Below are 23,445 nucleotides of genomic sequence, written 5' to 3'. Positions count from 1 at the left end.
TGCATAAAACGTTAGCATGCTAACATTAGCTTGTTATATTGAGAACAGTTAGCATGTTTGCAAGATGGAGACATGTCTCAAAATGCAGGAATTTTAGGATCAGAGGATAGAAATAGCTAAAAAAAAAAAGTTTTTTTCCATTTTTGGATGGAATTTTGACTGATTTAGAATGAGGATAAATAAGAATCGCGATTTGGATGTAAAATTATTTTTCTGGGTGCCCCTAATATCCAGAATGTAGAGATTTTTGTATTATTTGGTTGTGATTAATAAGAAGATATTGTCATCAGTGGAAAATACCAATCCATATATGAATGATTATTATGATTGTGTTATTAGGAGTGCATCTCCTGGGGTCTCTTTAGAACCTAGTGACACCGCTCCTTTTGCAAGGGTCCTTGAACGCACCACAGTTGTGTTCAATGGGGATGCAAAGCCAACTAAATGTCTCCTTTGCTGCCACAGATAGATGTATTCCATTTGACCTCTGTCCTTATTCCAGAACACATACATCCACTCCCTGCTTGCTGCTATTATTCCGAACACGACTTGTGCTAAAAGTGTCTTCAGCTCGGTACTGCTTGGTACATCAATCATTTACACCCCCACCCGTGTCTCAAGGTTGGCAAGTATGTTTCAGCTCCGTACTGTTTGGTACATCAATCATTTACAAGTTTGTCCAAATATTGAAGTACACTTTAAAGAGCGGATCTTGGAAGGTTTGTAAAAGTTAGTGTACTCACCAGAACACAACTATTTCCTCACCTGACTTTTCCCGGGTTGCGGAACCTTGACGTCGGCGCACAGTTTGAGGACGGACGGATCCCCGAACTCGCTCACCCGGATAGCCTTCATCACCCTGCTGCCTGCCATACTCGTGGTGCAAATGTTGTATTGTTTACACCGTCTCTCGCTTTACTGTACGCTCCAAAACCCTCCAATCTAGACTCCAAACATTCCAGAACAAGCTAGTCAGGTTACTTCTAGAGCTCCACCCCAGATCACACCTCACCCACTTCTCCAAAGTGGGCTGGCTCAGGGTGGAGAACAGAGTAAAACAACTTGCACTGAGCCTAGTCCAGTGGTTCTTAACCTTGTTGGAGGTACTGAACCCCAGCAGTTTCATATGCGCATTCACCCAACCCTTCTTTTGTGACAAATAAAATGTTGTTTTCTTTTCAAATTCAGGACAAAGTTATATGTTTTTGGTAACACTTTAGTGTGGGGAACATATTCTAAGTAACAAAGACTTAATTTAGAGTTATTTGGACACTAGGGGAACATATTCTATGTAACAAAGACTTAATTTAGAGTTATTCGGTTAGGGTTAGAGGGTTAGGGCCAGGGTTAGAGGGTTAGGGTTATAATAAGGCCATGCCGAATAAGGCATTAATAAGTACTTAATAATGACTAGTTAAGAGCCAATATGTTACTAATTTGCATGTTAATAAGCAACTAATTAATGGTGAATATGTTCCCCATACTAAAGTGTTAGCATGTTTTATTACTGGTGCACTTGATGAAGCGTGCATGAACATCACCTTGTTCAAACAACAAAACCAACATAAACTCACAACAAATGACACACCCGCAAATCAGTCTGACTTCTGCTGTTGTCGTATCCGTAATACGCCGATAGGGAGAAGTTTTTATTTACACGATGAGTCGGGTGTGTCTCGACCTCCGCCGAACCCCTGAGCCCGACTCACCCAACCCCTAGGGTTCCATGGAACCCAGGTTAAGAACCACTGGGCTAGTCTATAAAATCCTCTACACCTCCCTGATACCGAAGTACATGTCAAACTACTTCCATAACGTAAATGACCGCCATAACCACAACACCAGGGGGAGCTCCACTAACCACGTTAAACCCAGATTCCCATCTAACAAAGATCTTAACTCATTCTCCTTCTATGCCACATCAATGTGGAATGCACTCCCAACACGTGGAAAAGAAAGTGCATCATATCCTCCTTCAAAAGCGCACTAAAAGAACACCTCCAGGCAGCTACAACCCTAAACTAACACCCACCCTTCCACATTCCACCTCACCGGATTGTAAATAATGTCAATAATTCAATGTATATACTCTGATGATCATCTTGTGTGATGACTGTATTATGCTGATAGTATATATTTGTCCCATGAATCAATTTAAGTGGACCCCGACTTAAACAAGTTGAAAAACGTATTGGGGTGTTACCATTTAGTGGTCAATTGTACGGAATATGTACTGTACTGTGCAATCTAATAATAAAAGTTTCAATCAATCAATCAATCAATCAATCAATCAATGTGTATCTCAGAAGTCTGCAGCGCCGCCCTCTGGACAAGATATTCTTTAACTTGAAAGGTCACGTGATCTCGCAATGCATTGTGGGGCCCTGGTCGCCATATCTGCTTTTGTTTACCTGGCGGTCAGTGTTTGTTTTAGTCATAACATGTTTGTTTCATGAATGGAAATGGAAATGTTAAGATTTGTGTAGGTGTCAGTGGTTGTTGAGCTGTGTAGGTGTCAGTGGTTGTTGAGCTGTGTAGGTGTCAGTGGTTGTTGAGCTGTGTAGGTGTCAGTGGTTGTTGAGCTGTGTAGGTGTCAGTGGTTGTTGAGCTGTGTAGGTGTCAGTGGTTGTTGAGCTGTGTAGGTGTCAGTGGTTGTTGAGCTGTGTAGGTGTCAGTGGTTGTTGAGCTGTGTATGTGTCAGTGGTTGTTGAGCTGTGTAGGTGTCAGTGGTTGTTGAGCTGTGTAGGTGTCAGTGGTTGTTGAGCTGTGTATGTGTCAGTGGTTGTTGAGCTGTGTAGGTGTCAGTGGTTGTTGAGCTGTGTAGGTGTCAGTGGTTGTTGAGCTGTGTAGGTGTCAGTGGTTGTTGAGCTGTGTATGTGTCAGTGGTTGTTGAGCTGTGTAGGTGTCAGTGGTTGTTGAGCTGTGTAGGTGTCAGTGGTTGTTGAGCTGTGTAGGTGTCAGTGGTTGTTGAGCTGTGTAGGTGTCAGTGGTTGTTGAGCTGTGTAGGTGTCAGTGGTTGTTGAGCTGTGTAGGTGTCAGTGGTTGTTGAGCTGTGTAGGTGTCAGTGGTTGTTGAGCTGTGTAGGTGTCAGTGGTTGTTGAGCCATGTTTAAATAACTCAAGTGTGATGCTCCATACGGGTACTGTAGTAATTATCTGCGGTTTGACTTTTGAAAATACAAATAACAAAACATCCGTTTTGGTCTGTTTTTGTTGTTGTTTCTGTTTACGTGGGATCTTAATTGTTGTTATATGAAATATAAAATGAAAATCAAACCGTATTTTAATTGCAGTTATTGCTCCTCAACACCATTAACGAATCATTTTACTTTTTACATTTTAAAATGATGGCCCCGCGATGAGGTAGTGACTTGTCCAGGGTGTAGGCCGCCTTCCTTCTCCAGGGTGTACACCGCCTTCCTCCTTCCTTGTCCAGGGTGTACCCCGCCTTCCTTGTCCAGGGTGTACGCCTCCTTCCTTGTCCAGGGTGTACGCCTCCTTCCTTGTCCAGGGTATACACCGCCTTCCTTGTCCAGGATGTACCCCTCCTTCCTTGTGCAGGGTGTACACTGCCTTCCTTGTCCAGGGTGTACCCCACCTTCCTTGTCCAGGGTATACACCGCCTTCCTTGTCCAGGATGTACCCCTCCTTCCTTGTGCAGGGTGTACACTGCCTTCCTTGTCCAGGGTGTACCCCGCCTTCCTTGTCCAGGGTGTACGCCTCCTTCCTTGTCCAGGGTGTACGCCTCCTTCCTTGTCCAGGGTATACACCGCCTTCCTTGTCCAGGATGTACCCCTCCTTCCTTGTGCAGGGTGTACACCGCCTTCCTTGTCCAGGATGTACCCCTCCTTCCTTGTCCAGGGTGTACACTGCCTTCCTTGTCCAGGGTGTACACAGCCTTCCTTGTCCAGGGTGTACCCCTCCTTCCTTGTCCAGGATGTACCCCTCCTTCCTTGTCCAGGATGTACCCCTCCTTCCTTGTCCAGGGTGTACACAGCCTTCCTTGTCCAGGGTGTACCCCTCCTTCCTTGTCCAGGGTATACACCGCCTTCCTTGTCCAGGATGTACCCCTCCTTCCTTGTCCAGGGTGTACCCCGCCTTCCTTGTCCAGGGTGTACACTGCCTTCCTTGTCCAGGGTGTACCCCACCTTCCTTGTCCAGGGTGTACCCCTCCTTCCTTGTCCAGGATGTACCCCTCCTTCCTTGTCCAGGGTATACCTCTCCTTCCTAGTCCAGGGTATACACCGCCTTCCTTGTCCAGGGTGTAAGCCGCCTTCCTTGTCCAGGGTGTACCCCGCCTTCCTTGTTCAGGGTGTACCCCTCCTTCCTTGTCCAGGGTATACACCGCCTTCCTTGTCCAGGATGTACCCCTCCTTCCTTGTCCAGGGTGTACACTGCCTTCCTTGTCCAGGGTGTACACTGCCTTCCTTGTCCAGGGTGTACCCCACCTTCCTTGTCCAGGGTGTACCCCTCCTTCCTTGTCCAGGATGTACCCCTCCTTCCTTGTCCAGGGTATACCTCTCCTTCCTAGTCCAGGGTGTACACCGCCTTCCTAGTCCAGGGAGTACCCCGCCTTCCTTGTCCAGGGTGTAAGCCGCCTTCCTTGTCCAGGGTGTTCCCCGCCTTCCTTGTCCAGGATGTACCCCGCCTTCCACTAGCACCCCCGCGACTCCGGAAGGGACAATGGGTAGAAAATGGATGGATGGATGGATTTTAAAATGAAATTCCACCACACGCTGACCGAGAGGGAGCAACAAACTGGTTGAAAGTGGATCGTACAAAAGGGAAAACATGTAACTATTCCAAAGTCTTGCTACCTAAAGTCAATTCGTAAAACTGGTGGACTTAGGAAGATCCGAGCTCGACATTTTCTGCCGCTTGTCCCTCTCTTGGTCACAGGGTGAATTTAAATGTACATGATACAGAATATTTGTTATTTTGTGCAACTCACACACTTTTGTGTTTACACTCTGGCGACAGTATTTGCATGTAAATAATCATATGCTATAACACTCACATCCGGTAGGGGCCGCTGGCGGTTGTATTTGCGAATATACTCCGAAGAAGAAGAAAATGGAGGAATCCACATTCGTCAGAGGGGGAGCCGCTGTTGGCTTTTAAATGATATCATTGATCTGGAGCTATTTTAACACAAATATGTACTTAAAGATATTAAAAAACAAATACCTGTCATATTTTGAACTAGCGTTACTGTTAAACAAGTCATTAAACTGACACCAACTACAGAAAGAAACCGGAAGTAATTGGTTGATGCCGGAAATGTTCACTGCTTTCATTGTCGACCTTTAACAACAATAATTCAAACAATTGCAATCATTGAGTCACAACTTGGTTATTATGCGTGCGATAAATGTTTTTAACATCTCCTGACGCAACACATCAACTTTTTTCTAACTTTTTATTTTTTACCAAGACGCATCTGATCTAGTCACTCGTCGCTTGTTATGAAATAATTGTTCCATCATCATGGAATAATTGCTGCATCATCATGGGATTTGTTATGGAATAATTGCTGCATCATCATGGCTACAACGTGCAGATTTGTGCTGCTGAGAACCTTAGGAGCTCATAGAGTTGCAAGTCAACTTTGGAATGTCAGACACATGAGCTGCTCTGACAACGTGTACCTGTCCCAGCCTACTATCACAGGTACTTCACACTACAGCCTACTATCACAGGATAGCCTACTATCACAGGTACTTCACATGATGGCCTACTATCACAGGATAGCCTACTATCACAGGTACTTCACACGTTAGCCTACTATCACAGGTACTTCACACGTTAGCCTACTATCACAGGTACTTCACACTACAGCCTACTATCACAGGTACTTCACACTACAGCCTACTATCACAGGTACTTCACATGATAGCCTACTATCACATGTACTTCACATGATAGCCTACTATCACAGGTACTTCACATGATAGCCTACTATCACAGGTACTTCACACGTTAGCCTACTATCACAGGTACTTCACACTACAGCCTACTATCACAGGTACTTCACATGATAGCCTACTATCACAGGTACTTCACATGATAGCCTACTATCACAGGTACTTCACACGATAGCCTATTATCACAGGTACTTCACATGATAGCCTACTATCACAGGTACTTCACACGTTAGCCTACTATCACAGGTACTTCACACTACAGCCTACTATCACAGGTACTTCACACGATAGCCTACTATCACAGGTACTTCACGTGATAGCCTACTATCACAGGTACTTCACATGATGGCCTACTATCACAGGATAGCCTACTATCACAGGTACTTCACACGTTAGCCTACTATCACAGGTACTTCACACGTTAGCCTACTATCACAGGTACTTCACACTACAGCCTACTATCACAGGTACTTCACACTACAGCCTACTATCACAGGTACTTCACATGATAGCCTACTATCACATGTACTTCACATGATAGCCTACTATCACAGGTACTTCACATGATAGCCTACTATCACAGGTACTTCACACGTTAGCCTACTATCACAGGTACTTCACACTACAGCCTACTATCACAGGTACTTCACATGATAGCCTACTATCACAGGTACTTCACATGATAGCCTACTATCACAGGTACTTCACACGATAGCCTACTATCACAGGTACTTCACATGATAGCCTACTATCACAGGTACTTCACACGTTAGCCTACTATCACAGGTACTTCACACTACAGCCTACTATCACAGGTACTTCACACGATAGCCTACTATCACAGGTACTTCACGTGATAGCCTACTATCACAGGTACTTCACATGATTGCCTACTATCACAGGTACTTCACATGATAGTACTTCACATGATAGCCTACTATCACAGGTACTTCACATGATTGCCTACTATCACAGGTACTTCACAGGATAGCCTACTATCACAGGTACTTCACACGATAGCCTACTATCACAGGTACTTCACATGATAGCCTACTATCACAGGTACTTCACATGATTGCCTACTATCACAGGTACTTCACATGATTGCCTACTATCACAGGTACTTCACAGGATAGCCTACTATCACAGGTACTTCACACGATAGCCTACTATCACAGGTACTTCACATGATAGCCTACTATCACAGGTACTTCACACGATAGCCTACTATCACAGGTACTTCACATGATAGCCTACTATCACAGGTACTTCACATGATAGCCTACTATCACAGGTACTTCACATGATAGCCTACTATCACAGGTACTTCACATGATAGCCTACTATCACAGGTACTTCACACGATAGCCTACTATCACAGGTACTTCACATGATAGCCTACTATCACAGGTACTTCACGCGATAGCCTACTATCACAGGTACTTCACACGATAGCCTACTATCACAGGTACTTCACACGATAGCCTACTATCACAGGTACTTCACATGATAGCCTACTATCACAGGTACTTCACATGATAGCCTACTATCACAGGTACTTCACACGATAGCCTACTATCACAGGTACTTCACATGATAGCCTACTATCACAGGTACTTCACACGATAGCCTACTATCACAGGTACTTCACATGATAGCCTACTATCACAGGTACTTCACATGATAGCCTACTATCACAGGTACTTCACGCGATAGCCTACTATCACAGGTACTTCACACTACAGCCTACTATCACAGGTACTTCACACGATAGCCTACTATCACAGGTACTTCACACTACAGCCTACTATCACAGGTACTTCACATGATAGCCTACTATCACAGGTACTTCACCCGATAGCCTACTATCACAGGTACTTCACACTACAGCCTACTATCACAGGTACTTCACACGATAGCCTACTATCACAGGTACTTCACACTACAGCCTACTATCACAGGTACTTCACATGATAGCCTACTATCACAGGTACTTCACACTACAGCCTACTATCACAGGTACTTCACATGATAGCCTACTATCACAGGTACTTCACACTACAGCCTACTATCACAGGTACTTCACACTACAGCCTACTATCACAGGTACTTCACACGATAGCGTACTATCACAGGTACAAACAAACAGATGAAGTGTGCAGCTAAAGCGCAAAAATGATGACTAAAGCGGTGAAGTTGTATTTACATTTGCACTTTGACAGTTTATTGAAGAAACATACATATTATTATTATTATGAATGATTTTGTTAGAATGAATTTGTTTGAATTGGTGGTTAGTGCCACAAGTGTATTACACGTGAGTAGCGCTGCGGACCACAGCTGACAAACACAACAAGAGTGCGCTGCACAACAAGAGTGCGCTGCACACAACACAACAGCTGACAAACACAACAAGAGTGCGCTGCACACAACACAACAGATGACAAACACAACAAGAGTGCACTGCACACAACACAACAGCTGACAAACACAACAAGAGTGCACTGCACACAACACAACAGCTGACAAACACAACAGCTGACAAACACAACAAGAGTGCACTGCAAAACACAGCTGTCAAACACAGCTGACAAACACAACAACTGACAAACACAACAAGAGTGCGCTGACCAACAAGAGTGCGCTGCACACAACACAACAGCTGACAAACACAACAAGAGTGCACTGCACACAACACAACAGCTGACAAACACAACAGCTGACAAACACAACAAGAGTGCACTGCAAAACACAGCTGTCAAACACAGCTGACAAACACAACAACTGACAAACACAACAAGAGTGCGCTGCACAACAAGAGTGCGCTGCACACAACACAACAGATGACAAACACAACAAGAGTGCGCTGCAAAACACAGCTGTCAAAATATAAGATGGAAAAGATTTTAGGAAACAAAAAGAAGTGAAATGAACTCGCTGCTTGGAAAGATAATCTTACTTGATAAGATCCCCTAAATCTAAAAAATTAGCAGGACTTTGAAGATAAAAATGAGTATTTTATTTGACAAAGAAGGATTATTCAACTTGCAATTCTTAATGAAGGCATCCTCCAGATGTTAATGAAGGCATCCTCCAGATGTTAATGAAGGCATCCTCCAGATGTTAATGAAGGCATCCTCCAGATGTTGCACAATCTTTAAATAAAGATGTTATATGTGGGGGAATACCAAAATGTCTTATTTGAAGAGTTTATTTTTCTACATTTTAAACTAGAATAAAATAACATTGTTCATGCTAAAATAAAGATGAAGTTAAGTCACTTACTTGGCGCTGAGCAGAACCGTGTGTGTGTGTGACCGTCCATGACATCCTCCACTGGGAATGAACTTGTGTGTGTGTGTGACCGTCCATGACATCCTCCACTGGGAATGAACTCATGTGTGTGTGTGACCATCCATGACATCCTCCACTGGGAATGAACTCATGTGTGTGTGTGTGACCGTCCATGACATCCTCCACTGGGAATGAACTCATGTGTGTGTGTGACCGTCCATGACATCCTCCACTGGGAATGAACTCATGTGTGTGTGTGACCGTCCATGACATCCTCCACTGGGAATGAACTTGTGTGTGTGTGTGACCGTCCATGACATCCTCCACTGGGAATGAACTCATGTGTGTGTATGACCATCCATGACATCCTCCACTGGGAATGAACTCATGTGTGTGTGTGTGACCGTCCATGACATCCTCCACTGGGAATGAACTCATGTGTGTGTGTGACCGTCCATGACATCCTCCACTGGGAATGAACTCATGTGTGTGTATGACCATCCATGACATCCTCCACTGGGAATGAACTCATGTGTGTGTGTGTGACCGTCCATGACATCCTCCACTGGGAATGAACTCGTGTGTGTGTGTGACCATCCATGACATCCTCCACTGGGAATGAACTCATGTGTGTGTGTGACCGTCCATGACATCCTCCACTGGGAATGAACTCATGTGTGTGTATGACCATCCATGACATCCTCCACTGGGAATGAACTCATGTGTGTGTGTGTGACCGTCCATGACATCCTCCACTGGGAATGAACTCGTGTGTGTGTGTGACCATCCATGACATCCTCCACTGGGAATGAACTCATGTGTGTGTGTGACCATCCATGACATCCTCCACTGGGAATGAACTCATGTGTGTGTGTGACCATCCATGACATCCTCCACTGGGAATGAACTCATGTGTGTGTGTGACCGTCCATGACATCCTCCACTGGGAATGAACTCGTGTGTGTGTGTGACCGTCCATGACATCCTCCACTGGGAATGAACTCATGTGTGTGTGTGACCGTCCATGACATCCTCCACTGGGAATGAACTCATGCGTGTGTGTGTGACCGTCCATGACATCCTCCACTGGGAATGAACTCATGTGTGTGTGTGACCGTCCATGACATCCTCCACTGGGAATGAACTCATGTGTGTGTGTGTGACCGTCCATGACATCCTCCACTGGGAATGAACTCATGTGTGTGTGTGACCGTCCATGACATCCTCCACTGGGAATGAACTCATGTGTGTGTGTGACCGTCCATGACATCCTCCACTGGGAATGAACTCATGTGTGTGTGTGACCGTCCATGACATCCTCCACTGGGAATTAACTCATGTCTTTTTTATCTGACTTTGATACATGTTGTATTATTTGCACAGCTATGCTATTTATCTTACATAGAAATCATATTTTTTTATTTTGTTTATGTTATGTAATTCTGTGCTACTTAAACAGTTTATTTTCTGTGCTGTTAATACCCATCTTGACTAACTGGTTAATAAAAGTAATGTTAATACCCATCTTGACTAACTGGTTTGTAAAAGTACTGTTAATACTCATCTTGACTAACTGGTTAATAAAAGTACTGTTAATACTCATCTTGACTAACTGGGTTAATAAAAGTACTGTTAATACCCATCTTGACTAACTGGTTAATAAAAGTGTTTACAGTACAGTTGTCATTCACTTCAATTTTAGTGAATCTGGCTTTATATGTACTGTATACTTTCACTGGAAAATATATTGAGATATATATCCAATATCAAGTTTGAGTCAAAATATATGGAGATATACTTTTTGGTTAATGAAGGTGTTTCTGTAGCTGCTTCACATCAGATGCAGTCATTTGATCAACTTCTTCACTTCTATTGGTGGCGTTCCTCAAGGTTCCATCTTAGGTCCTCTCTTAATCTTCATTTGGGCTCTTCAACTTGAGTTGAAAACACATTTCAAGACATTTCTGCAGCAGATTCTTCAAAACTCTAGTGAGCTGTCATTGAGACCATCTTAGAAATGATTTGAAGATGCAGATGTAAGATGTATGTTAGGAAAAAAATGAAATGTTGACTTAATATGTCATTTTTTTCATTAGTTTTTGGTTTATGATTGTATTGAAATCATTTGACATGACAAGATGATACAGTAGTTGCTAGAAAAGCACACTATATTTGATAGCTGTTCAGAACTAAGGAGGTGGCTTTGATGTGCGCAGGTAGCAGCTCTCTGTCCTTTCGAAGTCACACCTGTGGACAGCTGAGACGCCAGCATGTGGGAGAGAAGGTCACGCTCTGTGGTTGGGTCCAGTACCTCAGGTGAGGTGCGTCCTTCTTTTCTTTGGACGGGAGCTTGGAAAATAACCTTTTACCCGTCTTAAACAGACAAGACCTGTTCGTCATTCTTCGAGATTTCAGCGGTTCCACCCAAGTTCTCATACCTCAGGAGGAAGTAAGTGTAAAGATTGGATGCTGACTTAACATGTTTGGAATTAGCTGTGGCTAGGTTTTGTTTTCTGCTGTTCCAAGTCTGCGCGCCACCTTAAAGGAGTCCTGTGCAGTCTCACTGCTGAGTCCGTGATCAAAGTCGCAGGGATCGTTAGGCAACGGCCACCAGGACAGGAGAACAAGGTGCCTTCAAAATGTGTTAGATAACAAGCAGTGAGGAACATGAGTCGGAGAAGTGCTGAGTGTGCGTGTTTGTCACAGGGGATGCCAACAGGAGACATCGAAGTCCTCGCCGAGGACGTGGACGTCTATAACACCTGCCGCAAGTTGCCCTTTGAATTGAAAGACTTTGTCAAAGTGAGTGCATTGTAGTTGGAATATTGTTTTCCTGCCATTGAAACATGACAAATGTTCATAAGATCAATAATAATACACTTAGCTCACCTTTAAGTTCTCACAAGTTTCACTTTTTCATCTCATGACACGTAACTGTGGTGCATTCAAGGACTCTTTGTAACAGAGGCGTCACTAGTTTCTAGACACAAGGAAGGTTTAATCCCCAGGAGATGGAATATAATAATAAGAAACTTATGTACAGCTTCTACTTTTTCATTTCATAGACCGTGGAACTGTGGTGCATTCAAGGACCCTTGACACAAGTTTGACACAGAGTCATCACTAGTTTTTAAAGACTCAGGTTTAGGGTGGCCCAGAATTTGCCGCAAGGCCCCCTGGCCATGATCACAAATTCTGTTTCTGTTGTCCAGAAATCCGAGTCGTTGCGCCTGCGGTTTCGCTACCTGGACCTGCGCTCGTCCAACTTGCAGAAGAACCTGCGACTGAGGTCCCAGCTGGTGATGAAGATGAGAGAATATCTCTGCTATATGCACGGTCATTGCACTTCTTCTACTTGCTCAGCTTCTCTCCACCATCCTGGATTGACGTCCTCTTCTTCCTGCAGGTTTTGTTGACGTAGAAACTCCCACTCTGTTTAAAAGAACACCAGGGGTAACCATCTTGTATTTCATGTCTGATACTTTGCCAACACAACTACAAGTATCACACTAGATGTACCTGCACCACAATAGTCATCTATTGGTCAGTATGACATCATCCTGTAGTTAGCATATGATTTTATTTATTATTTTAAAACTACAATTTAACACAGGCTGCACTTTGAATTCATCTATTTTGCCAAATATGTCAAAAGTCTTTTAAATTAGGATGGCTCTTTCGCTGCTAGCTTAATGCTAAGATACAATGGGCAAGCCCATTGACAGGCTAAGGAGAATTAGCATGGAGATTGTTTGAAACGTTTAACAAATACAATTTGAGTGGCACACAATTGAGGTCAAATGTCAAATGCATTCTCCGTACATATAGTCATTAGGGCTGGCTAAAATCACCTCTTATGGATTGATATATTTGATATTGTAATTGCTACCCCAATGATGTCAGCCTGTGGCTTGACATTACAACCATTTATTATTCATGATTTTTCTCTGGCTTTTGCAGGGAGCTAAAGAGTTTGTGGTTCCCTCCAGAGAGCCAGCTCGTTTCTACTCGCTCCCTCAGAGTCCTCAGCAGTTCAAACAGCTTTTAATGGTGGCAGGAATTGACAGGTGGGAACTCACTACTTCTTCATTGTTTCCCCCCACTATTACATTCTCATTAAGCAGGGGTTCTAAACCTCTTTTACTTTCCACTACAGAAATAATAACACAGGATTAATCATCTTACTCTTGATTTTAATTGTATTCAGTAATTATATCTGACCTACTTACAGTTTACAACCTTGTCAAATGATATGAAAGCATGTTTTCATCCCAAATATTATTATCAAGGCTTAGGTCAGGCTGATTGCACAAGTAAATACTCATCAAAAATTCTGCAAAAGAAAGAACTCTGATGAAAAATACATTTACATACAATTACGCAGTGCTACAATAAATACATTTGAACTAAATTAATAATATGTTTCTTAAATAAAAATCATCATATAGACTCATACAAACTGATGAAAAATAAATACACACATTTATTTCAATTTATGACAACTTACAAACTATTTTGTGCTAAAATAAATGAATTCTAACAAAGTTAATACTAATAATAATCATAATATATATGTTTCTTAAATCAATAAAACTAAAGCGCAAATGAAAATACAGCTTCACGCATTTAGTCATAATTTTTGCGCTACATGACTTTAGCTCCAAACTTGTTTGATATTCTCATTACTGCCACAAGTGGTGGAAAAGTGCATGACAACAGCATTTCTTGGTGACGCTCTAGAGCCGGGGTGTCCAAACTACAGCATCTTTCATTTGAGATGAATACCAATCTGGTGTTTTTTTTAATGTCTGACAATCTTATTGCTGCGACTGTGCCGCCATCTTGTGGACAATGTTAGTAAAAGTAGTACAGCACAGTGTTTATTTGTAGGACCAAATCCAAACAACCCTCCCTAGTCATGGCGCATGAAAAAAAGCAACCAACACACATGGTCACACATTACACAACCTGCTCACTCAACTTTGTGGACATCATTTAAAGAAATGTCCACACGCCATAGAACATTCTAAATAACCACCATCCATTGCAATGCATGATGGGAAAAATGTTGTCATGTAATGACAATAAAAAAAGGCATTTTATTTGTAGCTCATGAAAATGGGAACTGTCATTGTTTCAGGTACTTCCAGGTTGCGCGGTGCTATCGTGACGAAGGCTCCAAACCAGACCGCCAGCCTGAGTTCACCCAAGTAGGGAGAAAGAAGCAAAGACCACAATAGTTGTACTGAGTTATTCATGCACCTGCTTTGTATCTCTCAGCTGGACATAGAAATGTCTTTTGTGGAGCAGGCGGGAATCACATCTCTGGTGGAGGCTTTGCTGCAGTACTCCTGGCCTGCGGACAAAGGTGGCATCACCGTTCCCTTCCCAACCATGACGTACCAAGAGGCCATGAGGGACTATGGTGTGGACAAACCCGATACCAGATTTGGCATGAAGGTCAATTCTTACTTTTGGAGTTTTTATCAATTTGCAAACAAGTCTTTTTTAATATTGGCATTATGGGGTATTGTGTGGAGAATGTTGAGAACAAAAATGAATTAGAAATGTTTTTAATTTTACATTTGTTTATTGAATATTTTGGACAAAACATAAATACAATACAGTCCAAATCAAATGTTCAAATAAGTACAAGCAACTATTGCTGTAAAGTCACACACAACTGTACTTCTCATTGGCCTAAAGGCTCATCAACCAACACACAACTGTACTTCTCATTGGCCTAAAGGCTCATCAACCAACACACAACTGCACTTCACATTGGCCTAAAGGCTCATCAACCAACACACAACTGTACTTCCCATTGGCCTAAAGGCTCATCAACCAACACACAACTGCACTTCACAATGGCCTAAAGGCTCATCAACCAACACACAACTGCACTTCACAATGGCCTAAAGGCTTATCAACCAACACACAACTGCACTTCACATTGGCCTAAAGGCTCATCAACCAACACACAACTGCACTTCACAATGGCCTAAAGGCTCATCAACCAACACACAACTGCACTTCACATTGGCCTAAAGGCTCATCAACCAACACACAACTGTACTTCACATTGGCCTAAAGGCTCATCAACCAACACACAACTGTACTTCCCATTGGCCTAAAGGCTCATCAACCAACACACAACTGCACTTCACATTGGCCTAAAGGCTCATCAACCAACACACAACTGCACTTCACATTGGCCTAAAGGCTCATCAACCAACACACAACTGCACTTCACATTGGCCTAAAGGCTCATCAACCAACACACAACTGTACTTCACATTGGCCTAAAGGCTCATCAACCAACACACAACTGTACTTCACATTGGCCTAAAGGCTCATCAACCAACACACAACTGTACTTCACATTGGCCTAAAGGCTCATCAACCAACACACAACTGCACTTCACAATGGCCTAAAGGCTCATCAACCAACACACAACTGCACTTCACAATGGCCTAAAGGCTCATCAACCAACACACAACTGTACTTCACATTGGCCTAAAGGCTCATCAACCAACACACAACTGTACTTCACATTGGCCTAAAGGCTCATCAACCAACACACAACTGCACTTCACAATGGCCTAAAGGCTCATCAACCAACACACAACTGTACTTCACAATGGCCTAAAGGCTCATCAACCAACACACAACTGCACTTCACATTGGCCTAAAGGCTCATCAACCAACACACAACTGTACTTCACATTGGCCTAAAGGCTCATCAACCAACACACAACTGTACTTCACAATGGCCTAAAGGCTCATCAACCAACACACAACTGCACTTCACATTGGCCTAAAGGCTCATCAACCAACACACAACTGCACTTCACATTGGCCTAAAGGCTCATCAACCAACACACAACTGCACTTCACAATGGCCTAAAGGCTCATCAACCAACACACAACTGCACTTCACAATGGCCTAAAGGCTCATCAACCAACACACAACTGCACTTCACAATGGCCTAAAGGCTCATCAACCAACACACAACTGCACTTCACAATGGCCTAAAGGCTCATCAACCAACACACAACTGCACTTCACAATGGCCTAAAGGCTCATCAACCAACACACAACTGCACTTCACAATGGCCTAAAAGCTCATCAACCAACACACAACAGCACTTCCCAATGGCCTCAACATGCTGCAGAAATACACAAAAGGCTCATCAACCAACACACAACAGCACTTCCCAATGGCCTCAACATGCTGCAGAAATACACAAAAGGCTCATCAACCAACACACAACAGCATTTCCCAATGGCCTCAACATGCTGCAGAAATACACAAAAGGCTCATCAACCAACCACAATTCATTTCATTTCTGAATAGGACTGTAAGAAAAGAAAATGTGAAGCGCTGTGAATACTTTGGCCTGACTGTATGAAATAAAATAGACACATACATCTCCTGCTGATCATTTGACTTAAGCAAGCAATATGTGTCTTGCTGTTGTGTCCAGCTGATGGACATCACAGACCTCTTCCTGTCTGCTGACATCAGCTTCTTCAAATCAGCCGTCAGCCAACCAGGAAGCTCCATTTTGGCCATGTGTGTCCCCAGTGGAGCAGTAAGAACCAACACATTCTTTTTGCTACCACCGCTGTCCACTTTTCTAACGTGCTTCTTTGTATTGGCCTTCAGGAAGTGTTTACTGCTAAAGATTTGGAGGGACTGAAACAGGTGTCAAAGACTCACTTTCACCAGGTAACACTTGTTTGCTTGCCGTATGTAGGGATGGCTACCATTCACCTTTGAGCTGATACAGTACCAATTCATGGTACCTGAGAGTTGATATTGGTACTTTTGTGTATGTTAATAAACAATCATTTTTATTTGATCATAACATTTTATTTTTTAATGTAACATTTAAAAATGAGCTGATTATGATAACTGTACTGTCCAGTTTTTATATTTTCTTTTATTACACTTTTCAGTATCATTTGCAATGCAGTTGTACTTCCAAGATATTAGATGGTAGTACTCTATAGGCCATTTATATATATATATATATATATATATATATATATATATATATATATATATAAATATATACACTACCGTTCAAAAGTTTGGGGTCACCCAAACAATTTAGTGTTTGAGCCTTCATTTCTAAGAAGAAGAATAGACTGTGGAGTTTCAGATGAAAGTTCTCTTTTTCTGGCCATTTGGAGCGTTTAATTGAGCCCACAAATGTGATGCTCCAGAAAGTCAATCTGCTCAAAGGAAGGTCAGTTTTGTAGCTTCTGTAACGAGCTAAAGTGTTTTCAGATGTGTGAACATGATTGCACAAGGGTTTTCTAATCATCAATTAGCCTTCTGAGCCAATGAGCAAACACATTGTACCATTAGAACACTGGAGTGATAGTTGCTGGAAATGGGCCTCTATACACCTATGTAGATATTGCACCAAAAAGCAGACATTTGCAGCTAGAATAGTCATTTAGCACATTAGCAATGTATAGAGTGTATTTCTTTCAAGTTAAGACTAGTTTAAAGTTATCTTCATTGAAAAGTACAGTGCTTCTCCTTCAAAAATAAGGACATTTACATGTGACCCCAAACTTTTGAACGGTAGTGTATATGTATGTATGTATGTATGTATGTATGTATGTATGTATGTATGTATGTATGTATGTATATATTAGGTCTGCAACAACTAATAGATTAAAATCGATTACCAAAATAGTTGGCGATTAATTTAGTCATCGATTCGTTGGAACTATACTATGCGCATGCGCGGAGGCTTTTTTTTTAATTTATTTTTTATTTTTTGGGTTATTTTTTTGTTGTTGTTTTTTTTTGTTTTATAAACCTTTATTTCTAAACTGCAACATTTACAAACAGCTGAGAAACAATAATCCAAATAAGTAGAAAACAGCGGCGGTGAGGCTACGTGTCATGAGGTGGAGGTAAGCTAGCCAATGATGTGTCATGTGCAGCTCACGTGACCACGCCGTCTGGAAACATTGGAAAAATGGCGCAGGAAAACACTAGCGATAGTTTAGCGGAGAAACATCTTGAGGTTATTGCTTCAATGGAGAAAAGTGTACGACCTAAGTGGTCCAAAGTGTGGGAACACTTCACTTTAAAGACTTGAAAGAAGAGCGTTTCCTGCAAAATGTCACGGAAGTACAACATTGCTTCAGAAGCACCTGAAGTAGAAACATGTAGCCATGGATGAAGGGAAGAACTCACAGTACGTAACTTTTGAAGTCCATAGTGGCAACAAGCATTCATGACTTCAGCTTTTTTGTGAGTAACGTTAGTTCTGCCATTGTTGCAACGCGGGGCTGATAAAGTGTCTCCGGCACATTTGACTCCATTTTGAGAGAGAAAACGCACGCTTACCAATTTGGAAATAAACGTAACGGACAGAAATATCTCAGGTTGGTTTCATAATGGATCAATGTAGCCGGGCCCGATAAAGCTATATAAATATATTTAGATTTGAGTGACGCTTTAGTATAACTAAACGTTATGAAGGTGCTGGAATATTCCATGCTATTATTCAGAAGCAGCCTAAAATGAATCCTTTATTATTCACAACAGAAACGTGTACAATATCTGATTCAGTTCTGATCTGATGAGTTACATTTCTGTGTTATTATTGGTGTATGCTGCACCCCCAATATCCACAACATGGTGCCAGTATGCTGGGTTTTTTCAATAAAATACTGGAAAGGATAGAAATGTAGTTTGTCTCTTTTATCCGATTATTAATCGATTAATCGAAGTAATAATCGACAGATTAATCCATCCATCCATTTTCTACCGCTTATTCCCTTCGGGGTCGCAGGGGGCGCTGGAGCCTATCTCAGCTACAATCGGGCGGAAGGCGGGGTACACCCTGGACAAGTCGCCACCTCATCGCAGGGCCAACACAGATAGACAGACAACATTCACACTCACATTCACACACTGGGGACCATTTTAGTGTTGCCAATCAACCTATCCCCAGGTGCATGTCTTTTTGGAGGTGGGAGGAAGCCGGAGTTATCAAATTAATCGTTAGTTGCAGCCCTAGTATATATATATATATATATATATATATTTATATATATATATATATATATATATATATATATATATATATATATATATATATATATATATATATATATATATATATATATATATATATATATATACACACATGTATGTATGTATGTATGTGTGTACGTATATATGTATATAAGTATATATATATATGTATATATATATATATATATATATATACTTATATACGTATATATGTATACACATACATACATACATACATACATGTGTGTATATATATATATATATATATATATATATATATATATATATATATATATATATATATATATATATATATATATATATATATATATATATATATATATATATATATATATATATATGTGTGTGTGTGTATGTATATGTAAATGGAGATTCCGTCGTACTATCATTGACACAATGATGGCACAATGTTGAATATGTTGCTCAAGGGTACTTAAACAGTTTTGTCTTTTGATCCTACTTCCTGGACACCCACCTGGCTCAAGTTCTACTTGGTGCACAATAAAACCAAAGTGGTTTCTTTGGTCCTAAGGAGGTGAGTGTGGTGCTGGTCCGAGCTGACGGAACACTGAAGTCTCCCCTGAAGAAGCTGCTGGCGGACTCCATCACTGATGCCTTGTTGAAGAAGACCAGAGCCCAACCTGGAGACCTCCTCCTCATAGCTGCTGGTCCTACTGACATTGTGGTAAGAGACTCTGTACAATCCCAGAAAGTCAGGCTTTGGACTAAATATGACTGCTGGTATGGCAGCGACCACTGCTGGGTAGTCTTCGTTTGAGGTGTGCAGATCTCCTGGAGTCTCACGGCTCTTCAGTCCGTGACCCTTCAAGCTTCCACTTTCTGTGGGTTGTGGATTTCCCTCTCTTCCTGCCTAAAGAGGATGATCCTGAGCAGCTTGAGTCTGCCCATCATCCATTTACTGCTCCAGTGCCAGAGGACACAGCGCTACTGTACACACACCCACAGCAAGTAGGTGTTGTACCTCACCTATCTTCTAGCAACTTCCTTCTTGACCATCTTGTCCAGGTCCGTGGTCAGCACTACGACCTGGTGTTGAACGGCTGTGAGATCGGAGGAGGATCCATCCGTATTCATAACGCTTCTATGCAGCTTCACGTCTTGAAGAATATCCTCAAGGTAAAAGATCTGCCAACGTGTGCTTTACACTTTAAGGTCAGGGGTCGGCAGCCCAAAATGTTGAAAGAGCCATATTGGAGCAAAAATACAAAAAACTAATCTGTCTGGAGCTACAAAAAGTCAAAAGCCTTATATGAGTCTTAAAATAAAGACAACACATGATGTAAGTGTCTATATTAGCTTACTATCAAAATGACTTTAAAAGTCTTATATAAGTGTTATAATGAAGACAACACATGATGTAAGTGTCTATATTAGTTATATTAGCCTACTATCAAAATGACTTTAAAAGTCTTATATAAGTGTTATAATGAAGACAACACATGATGTAAGTGTCTATATTAGCCTACTATCAAAATGACTTTAAAAGTCTTATATAAGTGTTATAATGAAGACAACACATGATGTAAGTGTCTAGATTAGCTATAATAGCCTACTATCAAAATGACTTTAAAAGTCTTATATAAGTGTTATAATGAAGACAACACATGATGTGTCTATATTAGTTATATTAGCCTACTATCAAAATGACATTAAAAGTCTTATATAAGTGTTATAATGAAGGCAACACATGATGTAAGTGTCTATATTAGTTATATTAGCCTACTATCAAAATGTATAAGTGTTATAATGAAGACAACACATGATGTAAGTGTCTATATTAGTTATATTAGCCTACTATCAAAATGACTTTAAAAGTCTTATATAAGTGTTATAATGAAGACAACACATGATGTAAGTGTCTATATTAGTTATATTAGCCTACTATCAAAATGACATTAAAAGTCTTATATAAGTGTTATAATGAAGGCAACACATGATGTAAGTGTCTATATTAGTTATATTAGCCTACTATCAAAATGTATAAGTGTTATAATGAAGACAACACATGATGTAAGTGTCTATATTAGTTATATTAGCCTACTATCAAAATGACTTTAAAAGTCTTATATAAGTGTTATAATGAAGACAACACATGATGTAAGTGTCTATATTAGTTATATTAGCCTACTATCAAAATGACATTAAAAGTCTTATATAAGTGTTATAATGAAGGCAACACATGATGTAAGTGTCTATATTAGTTATATTAGCCTACTATCAAAATGTATAAGTGTTATAATGAAGACAACGCATGATGTAAGTGTCTATATTAGCCATATTAGCCTACTATCAAAATGATTTGAACCATTTGATAGTGAAAAATGAAAAAAAGTCAATAGATAATAATGAATGAAATATGATCAGCAACATCAATTTAGGAGCAGAGTAGAAGACAAAGAGATAATAGCTGATGGTTGTTTTTCATTGAAAATGAGGATTAAGGACTACAATGAAGACTTTTTCAAAGTATGTGTGAAGAAGCACGATACTGATAAAGGTGTGCTGCCTAATATCCTTATCAGTTGAACAATATGGGATATTGTGATGAGTGACTGATGGTAACTGACTGACCTTTACCTTCCCAGGAGGATCCCACTCTTCTTGCTCACCTGCTGGAGGCTCTGGACTCAGGAGCGCCACCCCATGGTGGCATCGCCCTTGGTAAGATGAACTATCATGAGTTTATCCTCATCAGGGCCATGGTTAAACAAGAGAAATAGAAACCAAAAGTAGAGCTGCGCTACAAATCCAAAGATCTTTTGTTTTGTAGGTTTGGACCGGCTGGTGTCCATCCTGGTGGGTGCCTTCAGCATACGTGATGTCATAGCCTTCCCCAAGTCCTTCCGAGGTCGCGACCTCATGAGCGGTGCCCCACATTTAGTGTCAGAGGAGGAGCTGAAGTCGTACCACATATCAGTCAACTGGCCCGCAGACAGCAGAGGAGGACAAGATGACCAATGTGGAGATTTGGAAGGAAGATTTTAATCCCACCAAGGGACTTACAAAAACAATGATCATAAATCCTGGTCCGGTCTTGATGCAGTTGCTGTGTGAACAACACAAACAAAGTGGTGTTGTTCACCTTTCATAAAGGAAAGTAGAGCAGATGAACAGAAGTAATCATGAGCTAACTGCTTTTAGGAAAGAGCTGACAACACAAACAAAGTGGTGTTGTTCACCTTTCATAAAGGAAAGTAGAGCAGATGAACAGAAGTAATCATGAGCTAACTGCTTTTAGGAAAGAGCTGACAACACAAACAAAGTGGTCTCGTTCACCTTTCATACACAAACACATTTTTTGAAGTAAAGTAACAAACAATACAAATTGATTAAAATATATATATATATACTGTATGTATTAAAAACTGGGCTCATCTAAAACAACAAAAATTATTCCAATAAAGACAATAAATTAAGGGATTTTCTTTTTTCTTTTTTTTTAACATTTTCCAAGATTTTATTAATAATTTAAATGATTAATCCAATGGGAGATTTGGGGTTTCACATCAAGAAATCGACTTTTATGTATGACAAATGATGCTCGCAACATAATATCAATAATTTCTAGGTTGCTATCTTTCATAAAAATGCAATTTTTAAAATGTCTTCTATAGTGAATGGAGACATCTCCATAACTTAACCTCTGATCTCCCAAAATAAAGGTACAGTATCGTATTACAGCTATAACAGTTGTCAACCAGAATGTCAAAATAAAATATCAGTTGGGTATATTCTATTAATAATTTTAAATGGTATTTTTCAGTTTAGAAATAATCTGCTTTTGTACAAACATTTATTTTTTATTTGTATTTTCTTGTTTCTAATTGAACAAAAGAACACACAAACATTCACAAGGTTGAGCATCAATACACAAATAGAAACAAAAAAGGTGAAGAAAGTAAGGTTAATACAAATAGACAAGACAAAATGTAATAACATTTTAAATACGATTACATTTCTTCAATATGGATTTTATTTTTAACAATTTTCCAAGATATTTCTAGTATTGGAAACTTTTAATCCAATGTAAAAATGTGGGTTTCACTTTAAGAAATCGACTTTTGTGTATAAAAAATTGGCTTGCGACATAATAAGATCGATTATCATCTCTCTGC

General features: G+C 40.9%; 2 protein-coding genes across 3 annotated transcripts in view; one reads left to right on the top strand and one right to left on the bottom strand.

Moving 5' to 3' along the window:
* Positions 1 to 996, bottom strand: part of cryz (crystallin, zeta (quinone reductase)) — a 32,062-nt gene extending 31,066 nt beyond the window's left edge. Inside the window, exon 1 of the mRNA XM_062070786.1 lies at positions 766 to 996. Coding sequence (XP_061926770.1) covers positions 766 to 873 — 108 coding nt within the window. The 5' untranslated portion in view covers positions 874 to 996. The remainder of the gene's footprint in view (positions 1 to 765) is intronic.
* Positions 997 to 5,285: 4,289 nt separating this feature from the next.
* On the top strand, positions 5,286 to 23,213 carry LOC133665478 (aspartate--tRNA ligase, mitochondrial-like). 2 transcript variants are annotated; one of them, XM_062070785.1, is made up of 17 exons: positions 5,286 to 5,669; positions 11,434 to 11,533; positions 11,600 to 11,666; positions 11,744 to 11,845; positions 11,924 to 12,019; positions 12,430 to 12,553; positions 12,624 to 12,670; positions 13,178 to 13,284; positions 14,358 to 14,427; positions 14,528 to 14,677; positions 16,707 to 16,814; positions 16,889 to 16,951; positions 19,842 to 19,994; positions 20,060 to 20,278; positions 20,336 to 20,446; positions 21,916 to 21,991; positions 22,101 to 23,213. In XM_062070785.1, the coding sequence occupies exons 1-17, from the start codon at positions 5,543 to 5,545 to the stop codon at positions 22,313 to 22,315; spliced, it is 1,935 nt and encodes a 644-aa protein (XP_061926769.1). In that variant the 5' UTR covers positions 5,286 to 5,542; the 3' UTR covers positions 22,316 to 23,213. The 2 variants fall into 2 exon arrangements, with proteins under 2 accessions (XP_061926769.1, XP_061926768.1); XM_062070784.1 differs by having other exon boundaries at positions 5,287 to 5,669; positions 14,498 to 14,677; positions 22,101 to 23,211.
* The last annotated feature ends 232 nt before the right edge of the window (positions 23,214 to 23,445 follow it).

The sequence above is a fragment of the Entelurus aequoreus genome, linkage group LG14, assembly GCF_033978785.1.
Source record: "Entelurus aequoreus isolate RoL-2023_Sb linkage group LG14, RoL_Eaeq_v1.1, whole genome shotgun sequence".
Lineage (NCBI taxonomy): Eukaryota > Metazoa > Chordata > Actinopteri > Syngnathiformes > Syngnathidae > Entelurus > Entelurus aequoreus.
Note: the sequence above shows the minus strand (reverse complement) of the source record. Positions and strands in the feature narration are given on the sequence as shown.

Bases quoted from the DNA above. Each gene is read 5' to 3' on its own strand.
- LOC133665478 (XM_062070784.1), top strand. From the start codon at position 5,543: ATGGCTACAACGTGCAGATTTGTGCTGCTGAGAACCTTAGGAGCTCAT. The intron at 5,670-11,433 runs GTACTTCACACT...TGATGTGCGCAG, and splicing joins GTCCCAGCCTACTATCACAG to GTAGCAGCTCTCTGTCCTTT. The intron at 20,447-21,915 runs GTAAAAGATCTG...TTACCTTCCCAG, and splicing joins TCTTGAAGAATATCCTCAAG to GAGGATCCCACTCTTCTTGC.